Here is an 18,718-nt window from a genome sequence, read left to right on the forward strand (position 1 = left end):
CAGCTGGTCTCTATGTAGATTGAGACAGCTCCAGGGGGCTGGGAGCCTATCAGGCCCAAGCTGATTATTCTAATCAACTGTTTTAATTAAGCCCTTATTGCCACGATCACAGCAACGTGGCCTGCTCTCAAGTAGTGATGGGCAGCCTTTTCTTCTTCTTTTTCTTCTTCTTCACAGTGATAATGTTTGGCTTTGTAGTGGTGTGTTTATCGCTTTTCTAAAGTAGGCCAAGGGAGAGTCCCCTGTGAAGGGCACACCGTGAACTGGCAGGCTGGCTGGTGGACACGGCAATTGGAAAATAAAAAATCTTACCCACTTGGGTTGCAGATGAACCAGGACCCCCAACAACTGCCTCCACCTGCATCCTCCACTTGGAAACATGAAAGCAATACTGGCCGGCCCAAGGTTTAAAAAAAATATATATAAACACACACGCATTGGGTTGGCTTTTATTGGAATGCCTAGATGCAATCTATAGTCATCAAGTTATGGAAAATTCAGGTCACATATAAAGTTAAGAAGGCAAATGAAAAGAACAATACAAATCAGACAAAATTTACATCTCAAAATATCATGAAAGCATTTTGACTGGCTTTGCCTAAAATACTTTGAATATCAATTTCTTTTTTGTAAGCTAATTCTTTTCATTATACAGCCCCCCTCCCCCACCCCCAACGCTTAGAAAAAGGTCTTTTGTTTACATATTCCCCAAGGTCACTATTTCTTGTAAAAGCATGTCCAGATCACAAGTCTTTTTAGAAAGAAATAGGCTCATTACACCTACTAACAAGACACTAATTGGGTTGATCTGACTTCATCTAAAATAAGCACCAGGAGATACTCCAAATCTGTTATTTATCGGTGCCCAGGTAAAGGACCAGTCCTTGTCAAGAAGAGGGTAAGAGAATGATTTCACTTCGGTCACGTGGTACAAGCTTTTCATGGTCAGTAGCATCAGAAACATTTCTGAGAATTTCGACTCAGAGCCTATTTCAACCAAAAGTACTTACAGCATGCTAAATACAGCCCTGCAAATGCCACTGAACAGAACTGCAAACACCTAAGTTAACAGTTAAAAAATAAAGTGTAAAACAGAGCCATGTTTATGTGGTTTGAAATCTCATAGTTTTCTAAATTTGGGCTTCATAATACTCGCCAAAAGGATTTCCAGGATAAAAAATATTAATGCTAATCTGTGCTTTCATTCTAATAAAATATTAGCATTCATAGAAGATTAATGACTTCGGTATGCTCTACCAGATACACAAAGACAGTCATAGCACTGATACTGTAAATTCAGTAGCTATTTTGAAACTTTCCCAGCCAATCTGTTTAATAAACACGCCTACTGTGCAATTTAGAGTATGTGATACATACAAAGCAGTTAGAAAATTATTTTCAATACATCACTTGAACCTTTATGTTTACGACATGTTCACTTGCTATATTTTATCACCATTATACATAGAGGAAAACAGTGTGTACTATAGCTCAATGAACTGAGAAGGATTTTCTAAAAATATTTTTGCGGCTGAATTTAGTGCTCAGGAAAGAGATTTGCCAGAGCTGCGGAGCCGACACAGGGGCGCAGATGGCGGTTGTGACGGGCCGGCTCGCCCGCGTGCAGGAGGGCATGGCTGTCAGTTCACCTCCAGCTGGATCTGCCGCCCCCGGCTTCCCCGAGACAGAGCAGAGGCTGCCGTTCAAACCAGCTCCCAAGGTGGTTGGGTCGGGTGGGCCTACAGGAGCTTTTGTTTCCCTCGTGGTGACCCGAGAGTCCAAACTCCAGACTAGCTGAGTGACCCTGCCCTGTTCCACCTGGCTCTCTCGCCACTGCTCGGTCTCTGCTAGCTTTCCTAGATCTTAAGACACAAGTTTATGGTCACGACTACATCAGATCCTTTCCTGCTCACCAGTGTCTCCCGAGCATCTGATGTGGTCTCTCGCCTCCATCACCAGATGGAGCTTCAAGGAATGGTAACAGGGAAACCCTGGGGTTAATGGTATCAACTCCCCATCGGCTTTTAGGGCTGCGAGAGGGCCAGAGAAGGCCTCCTGCCCTATTTGTGTTTTGTTTTTGTTTTTCGTATCTTCCGTTACATTCCACCAGCCCGAGTTTTCTGCTGTGCCTCTTAGTTGATAATGGTTGAGGACACTGGCCTGATGAAAAAGGGAAGGAAGAGAAAGAAGTTCTTTGATTAGCCACCCACGGAGGATTGCACTGACCTATCCATCTAGTGATAGAAAGTTGCACATTTTTTTTAACCTAATACAAAAATATTAACACTTCTGGACATTATAGGCATAAGTCGTTATATCTCTACAATATAATAATTTATACTGTACAGCTATAACAGATAACAAAAGGTGCAATCCTTTTTAAAAAATCACACGGTTCACATGTTTTTATCATTTTATTTTTAAGTATAAACTTTTTAAACACTTTACATAAATTAACTCCTCTGAGACTAATATTTGATGTACAGTAAATTGTAATTCATATAAAAATCCATAAACAACTTGTCTCACATAATTTACAAAAAAATCAGGATTTCCTTTGCTTATCAGTGACAAGGATTGAATTTGCCAGTTTGTTTCCCCCAAGGCAAACCACGTTAGCGTTGTAAAATCCATTATGAAATCCCCGCTGTGGCAGAAGTCACTGGTGCCAATGTCCTTTTACAAAGCAGCACAGGGACAGCAGCTGGGTTGTCTATAAACGGTAAATTTGCCCCACATTTCAAAATTAACAGAGATATATATCACATCCTATGCAGAGAGACTACTTCTTGTAAGCAAAGGTCGACAACTCAGTAATATTTGGAAACACTGTATGCATTTCTACCTTCGTTAAATACAGTGCCTCAAGGAACAGCCGGCCCAGAGCAAAACGTTTGGGCCTTTCCTTTTATTTTTCCTTTCTTTAATGATCTGTTTTCTTTGTAACACTTTCAGTCCAACTGAGTGCAGCGATATGCATATGTAAACATATTCTTTAAAGCCGATCACCTTTAAGGTCATTCAGAAGAAAGTTTTGGCGTTTTGTTTGTTTGTTTAATTCTCCGTGGATTTTCTGTAATAGCAGTCTGGTTCTCCCGGAAGGCTCTTCGGTGCCGGAGAGTCCCCCTCGGATTGTGCTACAGACTGATCTGAGCAGAGGTGTGGCTGGGGCTGGCCAGGCAGGCGGCGCCCCGCCGGCTCGGTTCCCGCGGGGGCGGCCGCGCATCCCTGCCGCCGGCCCGGGGGGTTACCTCTTGCCGATCTCGCTCTGGCGGAGGAACTGGATGTTGTTGGCGCTGTCGGCCAGCTCGGGGTACTGCTCCACCGAGAGTACGTAGTACCCGTCGTAGCCCTGCACCTTGCCGGCGCTCAGCAGCTGCCGCTTCTCGCCCTCCGTCCAGAGGCGCGCGCCCTCCTCGCCGTCGCGCACGCGCTGCTGCTCGCGCGCCCAGGCCCGGGCGAGCGCGCGCTGGCGCGCCTGCTCCAGGATGCGCGCCTTCTCCTCGTCCAGCGTCATGCCGTAGCGCACGTGCAGCGCCAGCGCCCCGAACTGCATCTCCACGTCGGCGAACCTGCGAGTCCTGCCGTTGACCACGGTGGTGGACTGCGACACCGTCACGTTGATGCCGTTCTCCAGCGCCTTGCGGCCGCTCGTCAGGCGCAGCGTGCCCAGGTCGCTCTCGGGCGTGCTGGTCTTGATGAAGTAGTGCGTGTCCTTGCCCTCGATGGTGAAGTGCAGGTTCTCCAGGTAGAAGGCGTTGTTGAGCACGGCCGCCACCTTGATGCAGTCCTCGTTGGCGATGTTGAGCACGTTGGTCTGCACGCGGCCCTGGCTCACGGCCAGCATGACGCCCTTGCCGATCAGCGACTTGACCGTGGCGAACCACAGCCACGACGGCGCGCCGCCGCCCTTGCGCCTGCTCACCTGCACCTCGGCCATCTTCCCCAGGGACAGGAAGGCCTTGGCCTGCCTGGCCACTTGCTGCTGGACTCCAAAAATGGGCTGAAAAGCGGAACAGAACAGGGGCGCACGGTTTAGAGAAGAGCCATGAAGCCTGGTGGTGCGCCTGCTCTAGGCAGGGAGACACACACACACACACACACACACACACACACCCCTCCAAAAGAGGTGGGGGAGCACCAGGGGGCTTGGGTGGAGAGGGGCTGATTAAAACCTCAGTCGGTTCTTGAGATGAAAAGGCTTAAAAACCCTGGGGGTAGGAATGCACTCAAGATCCCCTCCCCTCAACTTGATCCCAATGTGTTTTGAAAGGTAGAAAGAGGTAATTCCACCATGTATTGTTTGAAAGAGCTTTTTCGTTTCTAACGTAAGCAAAATATTCCTGTTCTGGTTTTTTTCTCTTTCAGTTTCTAGCTGCCTTTTTCCCACTCCCAACCCATTTGGGGAACCAGCTTATAAGGCCGTTCATCCCAGCAGCGTTCTGTTCTCCATGGGAGGCTGGGGAGAAAGCAGGGGCCAGATCACCGCTTCCCACTTCATGTGCTTTGAAAGGCGTGTGCTTTAATTTAGGTAAACTCTGTACCCGCTCCTGCTAAACAGAGTTTTCAGCTGTATTTCGCCAGTATAACCGACAGTCTGAAATAAGCAAGGATGAGAGCACAGTGGGACAGCTGGCAACGAGTGTTTATTACTTTCAGAAAGCATCGGTCTTTTGCAGACTTAGGGACAGTGGCCCTTCCACGTTGGCAAATGTTTTCAATTCGGGGCATCATAACTCAGCCATCTCTTCTATTACCAGATGTTTGTCCCGACAGTGTTTCACCAAATGGAAACCTATGTTTCATTTGCAGCAAAGACACATTTGTTTTTCTGCTCTCCAGGCAGCCTCGATGTCTTTGCCGGCGATCCCCTAAGCTGCCTTTCTGCTGCGCTTCTCTGGATGGAGAAGCTGAATCCTATTTAAAAGGCTGCCTAGGCAAAGAGTTGGCAAGTCCATTTGTACAGTGAGACTTAAGTGTTTTCAGGCATGTTGGAAAGTCATCTGCAATTAGGATGTGCTTGAAGGCAATAGGAAACTTCAGTGAGTCCTCCTAGCCCTTGATCAGTGTAGATAATATTTGCAATTAGAAATGTGAAAATGGCTCCCAGACCCTGGGAACTGGATGGGTTTTGCTTTATTACTGTAAAGGTGACATCTGAAAAAGGAACTGCTTTTATGTTAAGTATGAAACGTGTACCAGAAAACAGAAGTGTTGGCACAGTGTGTAACTGTGTGTGTGTTAGCAGGGTTGCCTTTTCTCTTTGTATTCTCTGAAATTACAGGAAATAGCTCAAGGGGGGAAATTAATCTTTCCAAGAAACTCTGCGCTCTCTTCTTATCATTGTGGGGTAACCTAATTTCTTGATCTTTAATTATTCTTGCTCTAAGCTAGAAATTCCAGTGTTTTGTTGTTGCGGTCTTTTCTGATCTCTGAATGGTGGGAATTAAAAGTACCATTTTCTGAAATGGCAGCTTTGACTTTGCAATTCTCCATTTTCTCCTTTTCTTTTATTTGTCAGAACAGTTCCAGGCCTCCTGATCTGTTATTTTCAGGAAAATTCCATGAACACCTAGTGGTGGGTAGTGCCTTACCGGAGGACATTAGATTTTTATTTTTAATCCTTTCCCTTTGAAACGCTATTCATATTTTGAAGAATTCGAACTTTGTGGCGTTGTTTGTGAGCTGCTAATGTGTGCCAGGAATCCTCTGCCCTCCTGTTTATTGTATCTCTGCCTTAAGGTCTCGAGTGCTATAAATGCACGTTCCTGGGGTGCTCAGTAGAAACTGCGCACTCAAAAGTGAGCTTCCCCCATTACCCTGTGATAATGTCTTTCTCTGTGTTTACCGGCATCACTGAAACCAGATTTAAGCCTGTGTAACAGGCCCCTGGTTTGCTGAACAGAAATGCAGAGGGAAGTGGTGTTTTCTTTCCTAAAAGAGTCAAAAAAATGGAAAACCGTCTCTGGTACAGTTTCCGCCCGGGTAGTCTGATGGAACACGGGGGAAGCAAGACGCAGGAAGCCCTTTCTCCCCTTTCCAGAGTGTCGCCTTTTGTCTCTTACCGGTATGTCATCCCACTGCTGACTCTTCACAAGCTCGTAAGAAGGCTCCGTTAAATCAAATTTGGGGACAGGGAATCCAGGAATAGCATTGTGCAGATGGAAGCCAAATGTCACCAGCCAGCTGTTAACATCTAGGACAAAAGTGTTCAAAATGAAAGGCGTTTTATTTTGTGCTTCCCTACGTCTAAAGTCTTACCTTAAAGAAAACGCCACATTCACAAACAATAACCTGGAAAGGAGCCCACGATGACCTTCGCTCTACAATTACAAACCTACTCTCTATTTTCAGACACGAAGACAATAACCTCAACAGCAGAAGTAAGTGAAGTTAGGGCTATAAGTGAAGTTAGGGCTACAGAAAGTGCAGCGTAATAGGGACCCACTTAGACAGACGGATAAGCTGTCACATGGGCCAAGTGACATCCTGTGCTGGTAACAGTGACTTAGAAAAGGACAAAGAACAATGGCCAGCAGCAAAAAGGAGACAGAGTTGTCAAGAACAAATGCAATTTGTAGTCAGTAAACGCTGGTCTTAAATACAAGTTGTGTGTTACGAGCTTTCAAAAGCGACTGCCTAAGGATATGCAGACCCCCACCGCCCATTTTCTATTAATAAAAACCTTGAATCGAGAGTATTAAAATCAACGGTTGATTCTTAATCAAAGATGAATGCTGAAAGCCAGCCAAGCTGGCCAAGGGCACCGAAGTTCTGATTACCATCAGTTCTGACTTCAAAGGTGCACTGTGCACAGGTGGAGACAAACTTTTGGGGGAAGAGAAGCTGGAAACCTTTAAGATGGTATTTTAAAATATTGCCATGTGACTCCAAAAGCCATTAAGCTGAGAATAAGGCTTTTATTCTATTCTGGAGGTTATAATGTTACAGAACTACTCAGCAGACTTGCAGGTTTATGAGTACAGTTGGGTGTAGATTATTTTATATATTAAGCACATTGCTGGAAAATTCGAAATTGCATTTCACCTAATATATTTTATGCTATTCCATCTCTCTTTTGATGTTTTTCAGAAAATGCTGCAGCGGCATTCCCTGCCGTCCACGTTACTAGGAGAGGATGAATTCAGGAACTGTGGGCTTTCCAGCCTTCAGTCAGCCACTGTCAACTGTGGTAAACTGCTCGCCAGAATGATGGAGGGCCCTTGTTCCTGTCTCCTTCTCCAGGGCACAGACTCTCACCTCATCGCCAGGTATCATATAGGCTGTAAACCCAGTGGTATTCTCCCTCTTATAAATGGAGGGCTGGTGGTGGTGGTGGTGGAGAGAGAAGCTGCAAGTCCATCATGTAGGATAGAAAGTGATACATTGTGTGTGTGTGTGTGTGTGTGTGTGTGTGTGTGTGTGTAAGATTACAGGGGGCCTCTGTTTTGGAGAAAATTCTTTCTTCTTACATGGTGGAGTACTGGGGGCAAAAGTACTCTTGCTATGAACAATCTCTGTGAAGCGGTGATAATCAGGACTTAAGTATTGAAAATTACTGTCCAAATACTGGGACATCAATGCAGACGTGTCCTGAAACGCCCTGAAGGGGGACACTACAAGGGTGTTGCTGAGTCAGGATGCTGAGGGAAGGGACTTTGAGCTGGTCCACATGGGAGGAAGCTATGAAAAGCTGGAGGCAGTCAGCGAAAGTGGAGGCAGATGTGAAGGGAACAGGGGGCAGCGTTTTGAGAGCTGTGCAGAGAACTGAGAAAACAGACATCTCGGTATGCCTCAAATATTGAGCAAGAAAAGAGACAGCCTGAAGGGGCATCTAACACGAGCCAAGCCACCACAAAGCAGAAAAACCCCAAACCAAACACACACAAAAAAACCAGGGAATAACCTTCCTCCAGGAAACACAAATGTAGTAGAGGGCAGTTATGGCTGTGAAACTCAGGAATGGAAGGTGGAAGCAGAGGGTTCAGAACCCCTGGGTTAGAGGAAGAGTGAAGAACTCAACTCCAGAAAGGGAACCCTTGTGCACTGTGTGGCGGGGAGATAAACTCGTGCAGCTACTACGGAAAACAGGGTGGAAGTTTCTCACAGGACCAAGAATAGAACTACCATATGGTCCAGCAATCCCTCTTCTGGGTAGTCATCAAAAAATATAAAAACACTAATTTGAAAAGATACATGCACCCCTGCGTTCACTGTAGCATTATTTACAATAGCCAAGATACAGAAACAGCCTAAGTGTCCATCAGTTGATGACTGGATAAAGAAGATTCGTGTACACACACACACACACACGTATGTATATACAATGGAATATTAATCATAAAAAGGTGTAATCTTGCCATTTGTGACAACACAGATGGACCTTGAAGGTATTTTGCTACATGAAATAAGTCAGATGGAGAAAGACAAACACTGTATGATTTCACTCATATGATATAAAATAAACAAAATAAATGACCAGACCAAATCAAACAAAACCAAACCGAACATGTAGATTTAGAGAACAAAGTAGCAGTTACCAGAGGGGAAAGGTTAGGGAAGGGCAAAATCAGTAAAGGTAATCAACTGTATGGAGATGGAGAGAAAATATAGTGGTGAAGCAGCATATGCTGTTGTACACAAGAAACATATAGTGTTATAAACCAGTGTTACCCAGTGAAAAACAAGATGCTCATTAAAGGGAACTGAAGTTGTGCTTGTAAGAACCTCGTCTCTGTTTCCCATCCTGGTGGTCTGTGGTGGCAGAAGTGGGACTCAGTGCTTTAAACTGGATCATGAACTAAACTTGGAACGATCTTAAATCTACATACCCTGACTGTCTTCCCCACATTGGCAGAAAAATTAGTGTGCGTACGAGCAGGGCCACCATACAAGAAACCGCCCCAGCTGGCGATGAAGACAGCAGTACAAGAGAACAGAACTGAGAACAAAAACAGGGCCCACTGGCTAAGCCCCTGACGGGAGAACCTGCGCCATCACTGCCCAAGGTGATGGTGGTGAAGAGGGAGTTACACACCTCGTGGGATGAGATGCCGAGTCACGCGGTGTCGTGTTCCTCACCGATTCCTCCATTAGAACTTAACACATGTATAAAAAACCCAACATTGTACATTTGTAAGGTGGTTACTATTTAACGCACAACTGCATGTGTTACTGTATTTTACACCATAAGGTAGGCATTGTTATCACCACTTGATTGTTAAGGAAACAGAACTCAAAAATCATGTGATTTGTCTATAAAACCACACGCCCTGTCGGAGAGGAGTTGGACTGGAACTCCAGTTTGGGGAGTCTAAGTTCATCATGTTTTCTGCACCCCCCTGTTATCTCCCTTCCTTAAGTGCCCAAATTCCACGTCATTTCAGAATACTGTGGCCTTGGGCACTGGCAGGCAGAGAGGAAGTAATAAACTATGTCTCAGTTTCCCTTTGTGGTTTCTTCTTGGTTCCACTGAAGAGGTTAGACATTTGATTTTACATGAGGACAGTGTACAGTTAAACCCATCAGCACTTTTGTGTATTAATCTAATGATTAACATAATTCAGTACCTGGAAAGGAAGGACAACCACGCTTACCTGTGATGTAGTCTTTGACATCATGGATTTTGCTCGCAGGGTTGTTATTCCTAAACATATACAGGTTGAAAGGAGCTGGGTCCTTCCCAATTCTTTTCCAGATCTCGATGTCAGGCGTTGTCCATCGTCCTGCCAAAATATCATAATCTCTTTCTCCAAAGTGAATTAATTTTGTGAGTGGGTCATACAAGCCACCGTGAAATCCAATTACCAGTTGAAAGTCAATATTGGAGTCAAAATAGATTTCGCCGTATGCAGTGTACTGAATCTGTTTTAGCATAAGCCCGTTGCTGCTGAAAACAGCCAGCGGTGTCCCCGTGTTATCTGAGGCGATGTAGAACTCATCCCCGCTACTGATCTCCATGGCGAACAGATGTCCTTGGAGATCGTAATAGAGGGAGGTGATCTCCGAACTCGAATGGTTGTAGACATGCGTAATCCTGGTGGGGTAAGTCAGGTCGGCATAAAAAAACTGCAGGTGCTGCCCCAGGCTGGTCTTGCTGGAGACCCGCCTGCCCAGGCCATCATAGCGATAGAGCACCGTCCAGCCGCTGCCTTTACTGTAAACTCGGGTGAGAAGCCCCTTGGAGCTGTACTCGAAGATCTCCGTGCCTCTCTGGCGCAGGAAGCCGTCTTCATCCAGCCGATACTGAACATCACCCAGTCGGGTGATCCTGTCCCGCAGGTCGTAGCGCAGGGGTGTCAGACGGGCGCTGTTACTTGGGTTCAGCAGGTGCAGGTTCCCGTTCAGATCGTAGTTGTAACGCCACATGATTTTTTCATTGAGGTACACCGTCTGGAGCTGTCCGTCCACGTCGTACTCATAAGCGTATTTGGTGGTGTTGGCGAAGGGCCCTATTTTGATCTCCCTCTTGGTTACCCGGCCCATGTTATCGTACTGAATTGTAATCCAGTACATGAGCGACCGGAATATCTCATACTGGATTTCCTTGATGCGGCCGTGGGCGTCGAAGTGCTTCGTGTACGTCATCACGGCCGTGGAAATGATCTGGTTAATATCGTAGTATATAACTCCAAACTTTCCAAACTGCTCCACTTTTCCAGAAATGTCATCAAACTGATAGAGGTCAATGGGCAGGGGCGTCTCATTGATGACACCCTGCATGCTGGTCACCCGGAAGCTGTTGTCATAGCTGTAGTCAAATCTTGCATTTACCATCCCGTCTTCACTAAAGCGGAAGATCTGTCTGTCAATCAGGGGGCCAATCTGCCTGTATCTGATGGTGCAAATAAAACCATCACTCTGGAGGTTTACGGTTTTGAGGACGCCTGCCGTTTCATCGTAGGTAAAACTGACTCTCGTGCTGTCGTATAAAATCTCTGAGAGCCTGGTCTGCCTTCTGTACTTGAATAAGACCCTCCGACTGGTCCCCAGGAACGCCGTCTGCAGAAGCAGCCCTTCCTCGTTGTAGTCCGTGATGATGGAGGCGTTGCTTTCCGGGGGGTTGTATATGTTGCGGTAGTAGCCGATGGAGCGGATGGTCTGCATGGTGTGGCGAGCCACGCTGGGCATGGTGATGGCAGACAGCCGGTCCCACATGTCATATTCGAAGATGTACTGCCGCTGGCTGTGGAGCAGAAGGACCATGGACTGCAAAGAGGGAACATATTGTTATCCAATATTTGTGAACGGGGGAAGCAAAAGCAAATTTAGTGGCCACAAACACACAAAAACACTCTGCTGGAGAAAATGATTTTCATTTTAATTGAGTTCTCCTTGACCTTCCATGTTGTTAACGATTTCCTGCTTAATTTGCCCGGATGCCTAATTGGGAGGGGTTCTGCAATTAGTGGCTCGAGATTCACAATGTGCTACTTGTCAGGATCGGACCATTGTTTTTCCCAGGCATTCACAGCCAAGCAGCAGATTGTCAATGCATTTGGACAAATCATAATACAGGCACGAGCAAGGCTGCTTCAAAGACAGTATGTCAAGGGGAAAACAGCATATGGGAAATGCAGTCCTGTCCATAATGAGCCGTTCTTTAGTAAGGTGGCTTTTCCCCCTCATTTGATTGAAAAGCCACTCAAATCATGTTTTAATATCCAGTGCATTTGGGGGAGGAGCCAAGCAGTCAAAATATTGTTTTATAAAGAGGAGACAAAATTAGCCAGAAATGGCTAATGTGTACATGAAGCAGCAACACCAACAGACAGCGATGGATGAATCACCCGGTGAATGAGAGCTGTAAATGCCCTTATTAGGAATGTGGATCCAGATATGGGGTTTTGTTTGTTTGTTTGTTTGTTTATTTGTTTGCAAGTTCTGACACAGCACCCATAAGGTCAATAAAATCTGCATTTCGAGTTTCCTTTCGTGAGAACCAAATCTGACTTGTATGTCAGGTGCTGCAAGCATGGTTTCTGGGCTGCAGACTGCTAAGTTATGAGGTGAATAAATACAGAAATAAAAATAAACTCTGCTTATTTTGCAAGCTATTGCAGAAAGACAATGATTTATTAGGCCCACGAGAGAAGGTCAACCTGGACGCTGGTTAGGTAGCTCTCCAGTGACACCGAGCCCAGGCAGTTCTCTCTTCTGAAGCAGCTCTCTCCTCCACCCTGTTAGACCATGTGGAGAGATGGCCAAACCCGGAGGATGGTGAGATTAGGACCCCCCCCACCCCCCAGCCCCGATCCCGTCTCTGGGACTTGTTCTTTGCTTTTGACATAGAAACACACACCCCCGCCTTGTCCCTGGCTCCTTGTTTTTCTCTCTATCATCTACCATTTTCAAAAGCAGCCTGCCTGGCTTAGGCTTCTCCACGGGCACACCCAGGGGCAGGTTTTGCAGGCAGGCGGTGTGGGAAATGTCTCGAGACTTGTTCCTAATGGTTTGCATTCTTCGAAGGAAGCCTTGGACTCTTGCTGGATTCACAGGACCCGGTACCCAGTTTTGCAGTCATTTAGAACCATGTCTGACGTCGTAAAATGTTACTTGCTTTGCCATAAGTACGTTTTGGCTTAGCGTGCCTGTCCTAGTGAGGAGATGGCAAGAGTTTGGGTGGATTCCAGGGATTTGGGAGAGAAAGTACTTGTCGGGTTTTCTGATCCCCGTTGATGCACAAAGGGGATCTCAGTTCCTGCTGGTGTCATTTTGTGACAGTGGCTCTTATCAGTGACCTGCCCCTTGGTTCCATTGAAAGATTTTTCAGTTCCACTATGGTCATTACTCTAAATCTGGGGGATCTGGGAATTTATTTCGGTCACTCTCCTCTGTAAATTACTTAATTTAAATAGGAAAGAGGGTTCCAGAATGAAGCAGTGACCTGCTCCCAGCTTCTTCAGGCACAAGTTGTCTTGGGGTTTATTAGGTTGGAGGGTGAGATATTTTCCAGCTGTCAGGATCTGCTGCCAGGAAGGTATGTGTGGAGTGGGGCTTACTCTGTGGTCTCTCAGCAAATAACCAGCCAGGTGACTAGCTGTAGAGTGTGATGACTAGGACGGAGGGAAACTGTCACCCGACAAGCCTCTTCCATTGTCTCGGGGGTGAGTGTCTTCTAAGGAGGGCAGGTAATTGGGTTTTTAAGAGGAGAAACTGGCCAGTAGGGTCGTGGCTGGAAGCATCCCGGAGTTAGGGGGCTGCATGGAGAATGGGAGGGGCTGACGGGCGTGCAGAGGGAGACCAGAGCATCTCTGGTGGGGAGCGAGCTTGCCTGAGTGAGCGCGACAGTCACATGGATGTGAGTTTCCGGGCGACAGAAATTACTCCGTGTCATCAAGGAAGGCGGGGTGGGGGTGGGGTGGGCTGGGGGCATAAGTGTTGGGAGCTGAGTTTGAGACTCAGGTGCCATGTGGCCGGTGGTGGAGGGAGAGCTCTGCGGGGTGAGAGGCATCTGAACTCAAAAGCCAGTGCGAATGTTCATCTCAAAGGCAAACGAAACAGTCCACGAACATGCTCTCTGGTGGACTCACTTCTTCAGAAAGGAGTTACAGGGAGATGGCCCTTGCCTTTCCTCTCCTTTTCTTTTACTATCATTCCCTCTTGACCCCAGTCACTACCCCGAACCGCGTGTCTATGACCCAGTGTTTTGCACGCCTGTAACTTGAAGTCTGTTTGGATACTGGGCACAGGCCCTGAGAATGGGTTCCCTTAACATGAAGAAGAAACGGGGGGATGCCACAGAGGACCAGTGTGTGGCTTCCTCAAAATAGTCACTTTCGGTCAATAACACATAAATTGGACCTATGTGCCTGTTACGGTTATGTCGAAGCTCCACCAGCAACAACACAACACTGACGGCTTCAACCGTGCGTCCGCGTAAGGCTCTTCCTTAAATGAAAGGGCGCGCACGGAAGACGTCTTACAAATGGCTTCCACGCTCCAGGACGTGAACGCGGCGGATGTGTGACCGTGGCAGGGAGCGTGCCTGTTTGTTTACCGCATACGTCGCTGGAAAGGGTCTCAGAGAGCAGGACTGAACTCAGGAGGCACACGCTGGCTAAGGCAGAAGCTCGTCACTGCTGTACCAGTGCGACTCACACACGGGGACTCAGGATAGTAACCGGAGCTCAGTCACGTGCCACCGCCGCCCCCCACCCCCGTGCTCCTGGGTCACTGCTGGAAAGCAGCCATCACTGCCCCCCCACCCCCGTGTTTACCGTCCCTGCACAGGCATACCTTCTCTAAGTACGTGTAACTCCACGTTTTACCGTCAGCGAAAACCCGGGAGACGATTCTGCCCTGTCCGTCATAATCCACTTTCTCGCTCGTGGTTCCTCGCTGGATGCTGGCAATCTGCCCCGTGGACGAGTAGGTGACGTTGACGGCCATCAGCTTGCTGCTGGGCAGCCAGAGCGTCGGGTGCCCTGACGTGTCGTAGGCGATCCGCAGGAGGAATTTACGGTGGTCATCATAGATCTTTTCTGTCTTGGTGGTTCGATCAAAGTCAACCGAGAGGAGGTTTCTGCCGTTAACCTGTTACAACACAAACAAGATGATAAAATAAATCACGCTGTTCCAAGAGCAGCCCCTTATTACTCTTCGGGGTCCCCACTATTGTTTAAACACCATTTCTGATGATTGATTCTCTTTGTCAGTAAATTAATTTAGCAACTTCTTGGGCACAAGTGCAAGGCAGCAGATTAACTGCTCTTTTAAAAGGTTTCATTAAGCAGACAGACAGCCTGGCATTTGTTCAAAACCTTTTCAATTAAATTTTGTAAACTTAAGCAACTGATAAGAAAAATACCAAAATGCTTTAAAGTTTGCTCAGAAGATACGAAGGTGGTAAACACGACAGCTCTGCAAATTACTCTAAGATCCGACCGCCCCCCCATCCCCCACCCCATAAGACATTGGGAAATAATTGCTTACTAGATTAATCATGGCTACATTAAATAAAACGGTGGTGGATGTGATTCTAGCCCTTTGAAGAGCAGTTAAGTAGAAGCTGGAACCCACATTACTGTAAATTATTAATTAGTTTAAATAGCAGGAGGTTACAAACACGATCATTGCTTCTGGCCCAGTGCTGAAATGTCACAATTTTTTGGCCTGCCTTTTTCTTTGATAACATCTGGCAAACTGGCAAGGGCTTCAGATCCTCCACTCCCACATCTACACAGTCTGACCACTGTGCTGACTTTACAAATCTAGCACCACGTTGTTGTAACAGGGTCTCCGTGTGGCTCTGTGTCACATCCAGAATCTCTGACTGTATCTGGCTGTTACTGTGTAACCCAAGACACACACCCACCAGCATCATTATGGCAGTGGAAATGTGGCCTTAGTTAAATTCTACTTTACAGTCTATGGTGTTTGTAGACTGGGGACCCTCTAAGAGTGAGATCAGGGCCAGTCCGCTCTTTGATTTTCTGGTGCAGTTTTGTGGTGATGGTGGCTTGTACACACAGGAATGCTCACCCACTGTTTAGACCGTTAAAAGTCAAGGGGGGAAAATCTTAATTTTACATGACCATGTCCTAGCTCAAACCTTCACAATAGCTCCCACTCATCTCTTATATACACACCCCACTATATACATAAATATATATGTTTATATATATATATATATATATGATATACACGTATGTTTATGTAAACTCTGGGATAAAATTTGTGCCTTCAATCATGGCCATTAAACACGTCCCATGAAAAAATACTCCTTAAACTTTATTTAGCTCTTCAAGGGGAGCACTGTGAAGTCCATGGAAGGGTAAACACAGCAGCTAGAAAGAAGTTCATGCCTGTTTGGCAAAATGACTGGGGGGAAAAGCACCCAGAGAGGTGATTCACAGTGAATGAGAAAGTGGAGCCCTGGATGGGAGTCAGGAGACCTGAAATTTTCCGTTCCGTCATTTCAGATCCAGCTGATGTGGGAGAAAGAAAAGCCACTGGTACCCTGGAGCAACTGGTAGGGGCTGGCGCAGGGGTGTGTGCGCTCGGAGGAGGAACCCAGGAGTCAGGACACCCCACCTCCGTCCCTGACAGGGCGAGAGCCGTAACTCTGGGCTCTCAACCCTCAGAGTCTCTGCTTTGTCCATCTGTAAAGAAAGAGGTCGGACCGGAGCCTTCAGGCTCTGCCTGTCACTGACTTTATACGATTCTGACCAGCCCGCGGAAGGCTTCCCGGCTCCCATTTTCCCCAAGTGGAAATGTCTGCAGATTGGTTGGCCTCTGCCTCCTGTGGCCTTCGTGAGACCTGGCGAGTTTAGGTTTGTAGAATGCTTTGTGTACCTTGGAAAGAAGCTACTGGCTAGTGTTACGAGTATACGTATTTCAAAGTCAGTAGAAAGATTTGATTTGCTATCACATTAGCTCAAATCCAGCTCTTCAGCTTCTATTTGTACAACATTTGTGACTCCTTAAGAAGAGGCTTTACAGTTTTAATGGCTTCCTAGGGCTCTTGTGGTTCTCACACTGTGATTTGAAAGAGAAAAAAAAAAACAATCTCCAAGATGTTTAGGTTTGTCCCCTCCTTTTCCTTCCTCGGGTTATTCCAGGCTGCAAATAGCCAAGCAGGACCTACTGTGTAGTTGCCATGCACCGTGTGCCCCCAGCCTTGCCCCATCTGTTTTGTGTTTTACTTGTATTCATTTTAATTTGTATCTCAATTTTTTTATTGCCATCCTTAATCCTCCTTTATCTTTGCAGTATTTCTTCTGGGTGGAGCAGACGAAATCTGGGCTGCAGCCCTGGCATGACTGCTTGGTTGCTAACAGGAGAATGGCAAAAAGGCAGGTGTGGAACCCCATCTCTGTGCTGCCTGCACCCCACTACTGGGCTTCTGGTTTGGGACCATGACTAAACTACACCAAGGCATCCAGGTGAATGTCAGCCACTGTCACTGTGTGAGCCCACACCAAACATGTCACCATACAGAAACCGCCAGAAGCAATGCGAGCCCAAACATCTGGACACCAGTTGAATTTTTTCTTCTAATCCAGACAAATGTTGTACGCAGTGCCTTTCTTGTGTCCTCTAGCTGAAGAAGTGAGGAAAGGATCAGAATGTGGCTGGGGTTTTTCTCCACATTCTCAGCACAAGCCAGGATTTTAACCATCCTTACTGTTTCCAAGCACCAACCACTGTTGCCCAATATGTAACATCTCAGAAGATACTAAGAGATCTTTGTTTTTTTCTGTCCCATCTAAACACGCCCAAATGTTCTCCTTTCGGTGTTGCAGACAAGGTGTGGAAGTCAAGGGACGTTTCCACCTGGGACATAGTCCTGTTCCATTACACCTGTAGGAAATCATGGCGACTTTGCAACCTTTTTTTTTTTTTGGATAATCATAAAGGACCAGCATTTTTCCATGCCTTGGGGGCCTTTTAATACATATTTTTAATATAAAAAATATCAAGTTAAATTGAGAGGCCCACCTAAGATGAAAACCCTTCTATCAGATCATTACTATACCTCTAGCTACATAAAAATGAATCCAAATGTTGGGTCTGGGTGAGACAGCACCACGAATTCCTCTGTGATGTACAGCATTTCTTTTAAGTAAGCGTGAAAAATCCCCATTTTCAAAGATCATGTCCAGCATGACTGCAATGAATCACAACATCCCTTTGACTTCGGGAGGGGAGTAGTGATTTTCCCTCTGCAATGCTTGAAAAACTGAGGCGTTAAGATATTGAACAAGGTCTTTATGTTTGAGGACATAAAGCGCGATGGGGTTATGTTCGTGTATCCGGCATGTTGAGGGGAAGGGATAAGGAAGTGCTGACTCATGACCTGGTCCACTGGCAACAGTACCTCAGCTCCCTGGCGTCCCTGTTGGAACATCAACTGTCCAGAGTGTTTTGTGTCTCTTTACCCATCAGCAAGTGCTAACTGCGCTGGACCATCCCCATCTAGGTGCTGCTGCCAGACCGAAGGACACCTGTGACTGGCATCATGAGAGTTGAAAGACGCTGTCGTATTTATGTACCCGCTTCAACACACTTTTCGCTTTCAAGCTTTGAGAATTTCTTTTTCAAATAATCCCCTAAATGTTTTCTATGCAGCACCAGAATTCTGGACAAGTTGAGAAGATGAATTTTACTATTAGAATGCCGTAACCATGTTTTGGAACTGATCGAAGGCTGGTTCCAAAGTCCAGGGCTGACAACAATTAGGAATATTTACCAAATAGTATAACATTTTGTGTTATAAAACGAAGACAAGCAATGAGTACATGTGTGTCTTTTTTTTTTTTTAAAATGTAGCTTACAAACAAGTAAGTTAAGCAACTGTCTCATCTTCATTCTGTTTCCCCACATCTCTACCATGATTTCCTCTGCCGGTTATTTCTAGGTACCCATCCCCTCCTCTTAATGCACTGTTCCCCAGAAAATGCTTGTCATGTTGCTTGTTTCTTATATAATTTTTCCTTTCCTACTACTTGCCTTTTTTCTTTTTTTCACCTTTAAGCCACTCTATCTAGTGTTGTATCTGTTCTATCTATGCGTTCTGTTTGATCAGGCGTTAGGCTTGCTTACTGCAGTCAAACATTTGCAGGGGTGCACTGTTCACACAGCTCCTCTCTTAGGAAGATCCAGAGGCGATGAAATAACCCATGTCTAAGCCTGGCTCTTCCTCGTTCTTTCACGTGTTGAATGAATATCTGAGTGTTCACCCTGCGTGAGGCCCACAGCTAGATTACGGCCAGTA

At 46.3% G+C, this 18,718-nt stretch overlaps 1 protein-coding gene and 1 long non-coding RNA gene across 9 annotated transcripts in view; one reads left to right on the forward strand and one right to left on the reverse strand.

Moving 5' to 3' along the window:
* Window positions 1–435: 435 nt before the first annotated feature.
* The window catches only part of TENM3 (teneurin transmembrane protein 3), a 1,525,061-nt gene continuing 1,506,778 nt past the window's right edge, over window positions 436–18,718 (reverse strand). For all 6 annotated transcript variants that reach the window (XM_072950498.1, XM_072950499.1, XM_072950502.1 and 3 more), the window contains 4 exons: window positions 14,239–14,535; window positions 9,597–11,208; window positions 6,066–6,196; window positions 436–4,003 (listed from right to left, as the gene is read on the reverse strand). In XM_072950498.1, coding sequence (XP_072806599.1) covers window positions 3,248–4,003; window positions 6,066–6,196; window positions 9,597–11,208; window positions 14,239–14,535 — 2,796 coding nt within the window. In that variant the 3' untranslated portion in view covers window positions 436–3,247. The remainder of the gene's footprint in view (window positions 4,004–6,065; window positions 6,197–9,596; window positions 11,209–14,238; window positions 14,536–18,718) is intronic.
* On the forward strand, window positions 3,948–18,241 carry LOC140689506 (uncharacterized). 3 transcript variants are annotated; one of them, XR_012064539.1, is made up of 3 exons: window positions 3,948–6,383; window positions 7,093–7,271; window positions 15,924–16,268. It is a non-coding gene; the product is annotated as an uncharacterized lncRNA (long non-coding RNA). The 3 variants fall into 3 exon arrangements; XR_012064538.1 differs by lacking the exon at window positions 15,924–16,268 and adding an exon at window positions 8,858–9,340; XR_012064537.1 differs by lacking the exon at window positions 15,924–16,268 and adding an exon at window positions 16,714–18,241 and having other exon boundaries at window positions 3,949–6,383.

Source organism: Vicugna pacos, chromosome 26 (genome assembly GCF_048564905.1).
Source record: "Vicugna pacos chromosome 26, VicPac4, whole genome shotgun sequence".
Taxonomy (NCBI): domain Eukaryota; kingdom Metazoa; phylum Chordata; class Mammalia; order Artiodactyla; family Camelidae; genus Vicugna; species Vicugna pacos.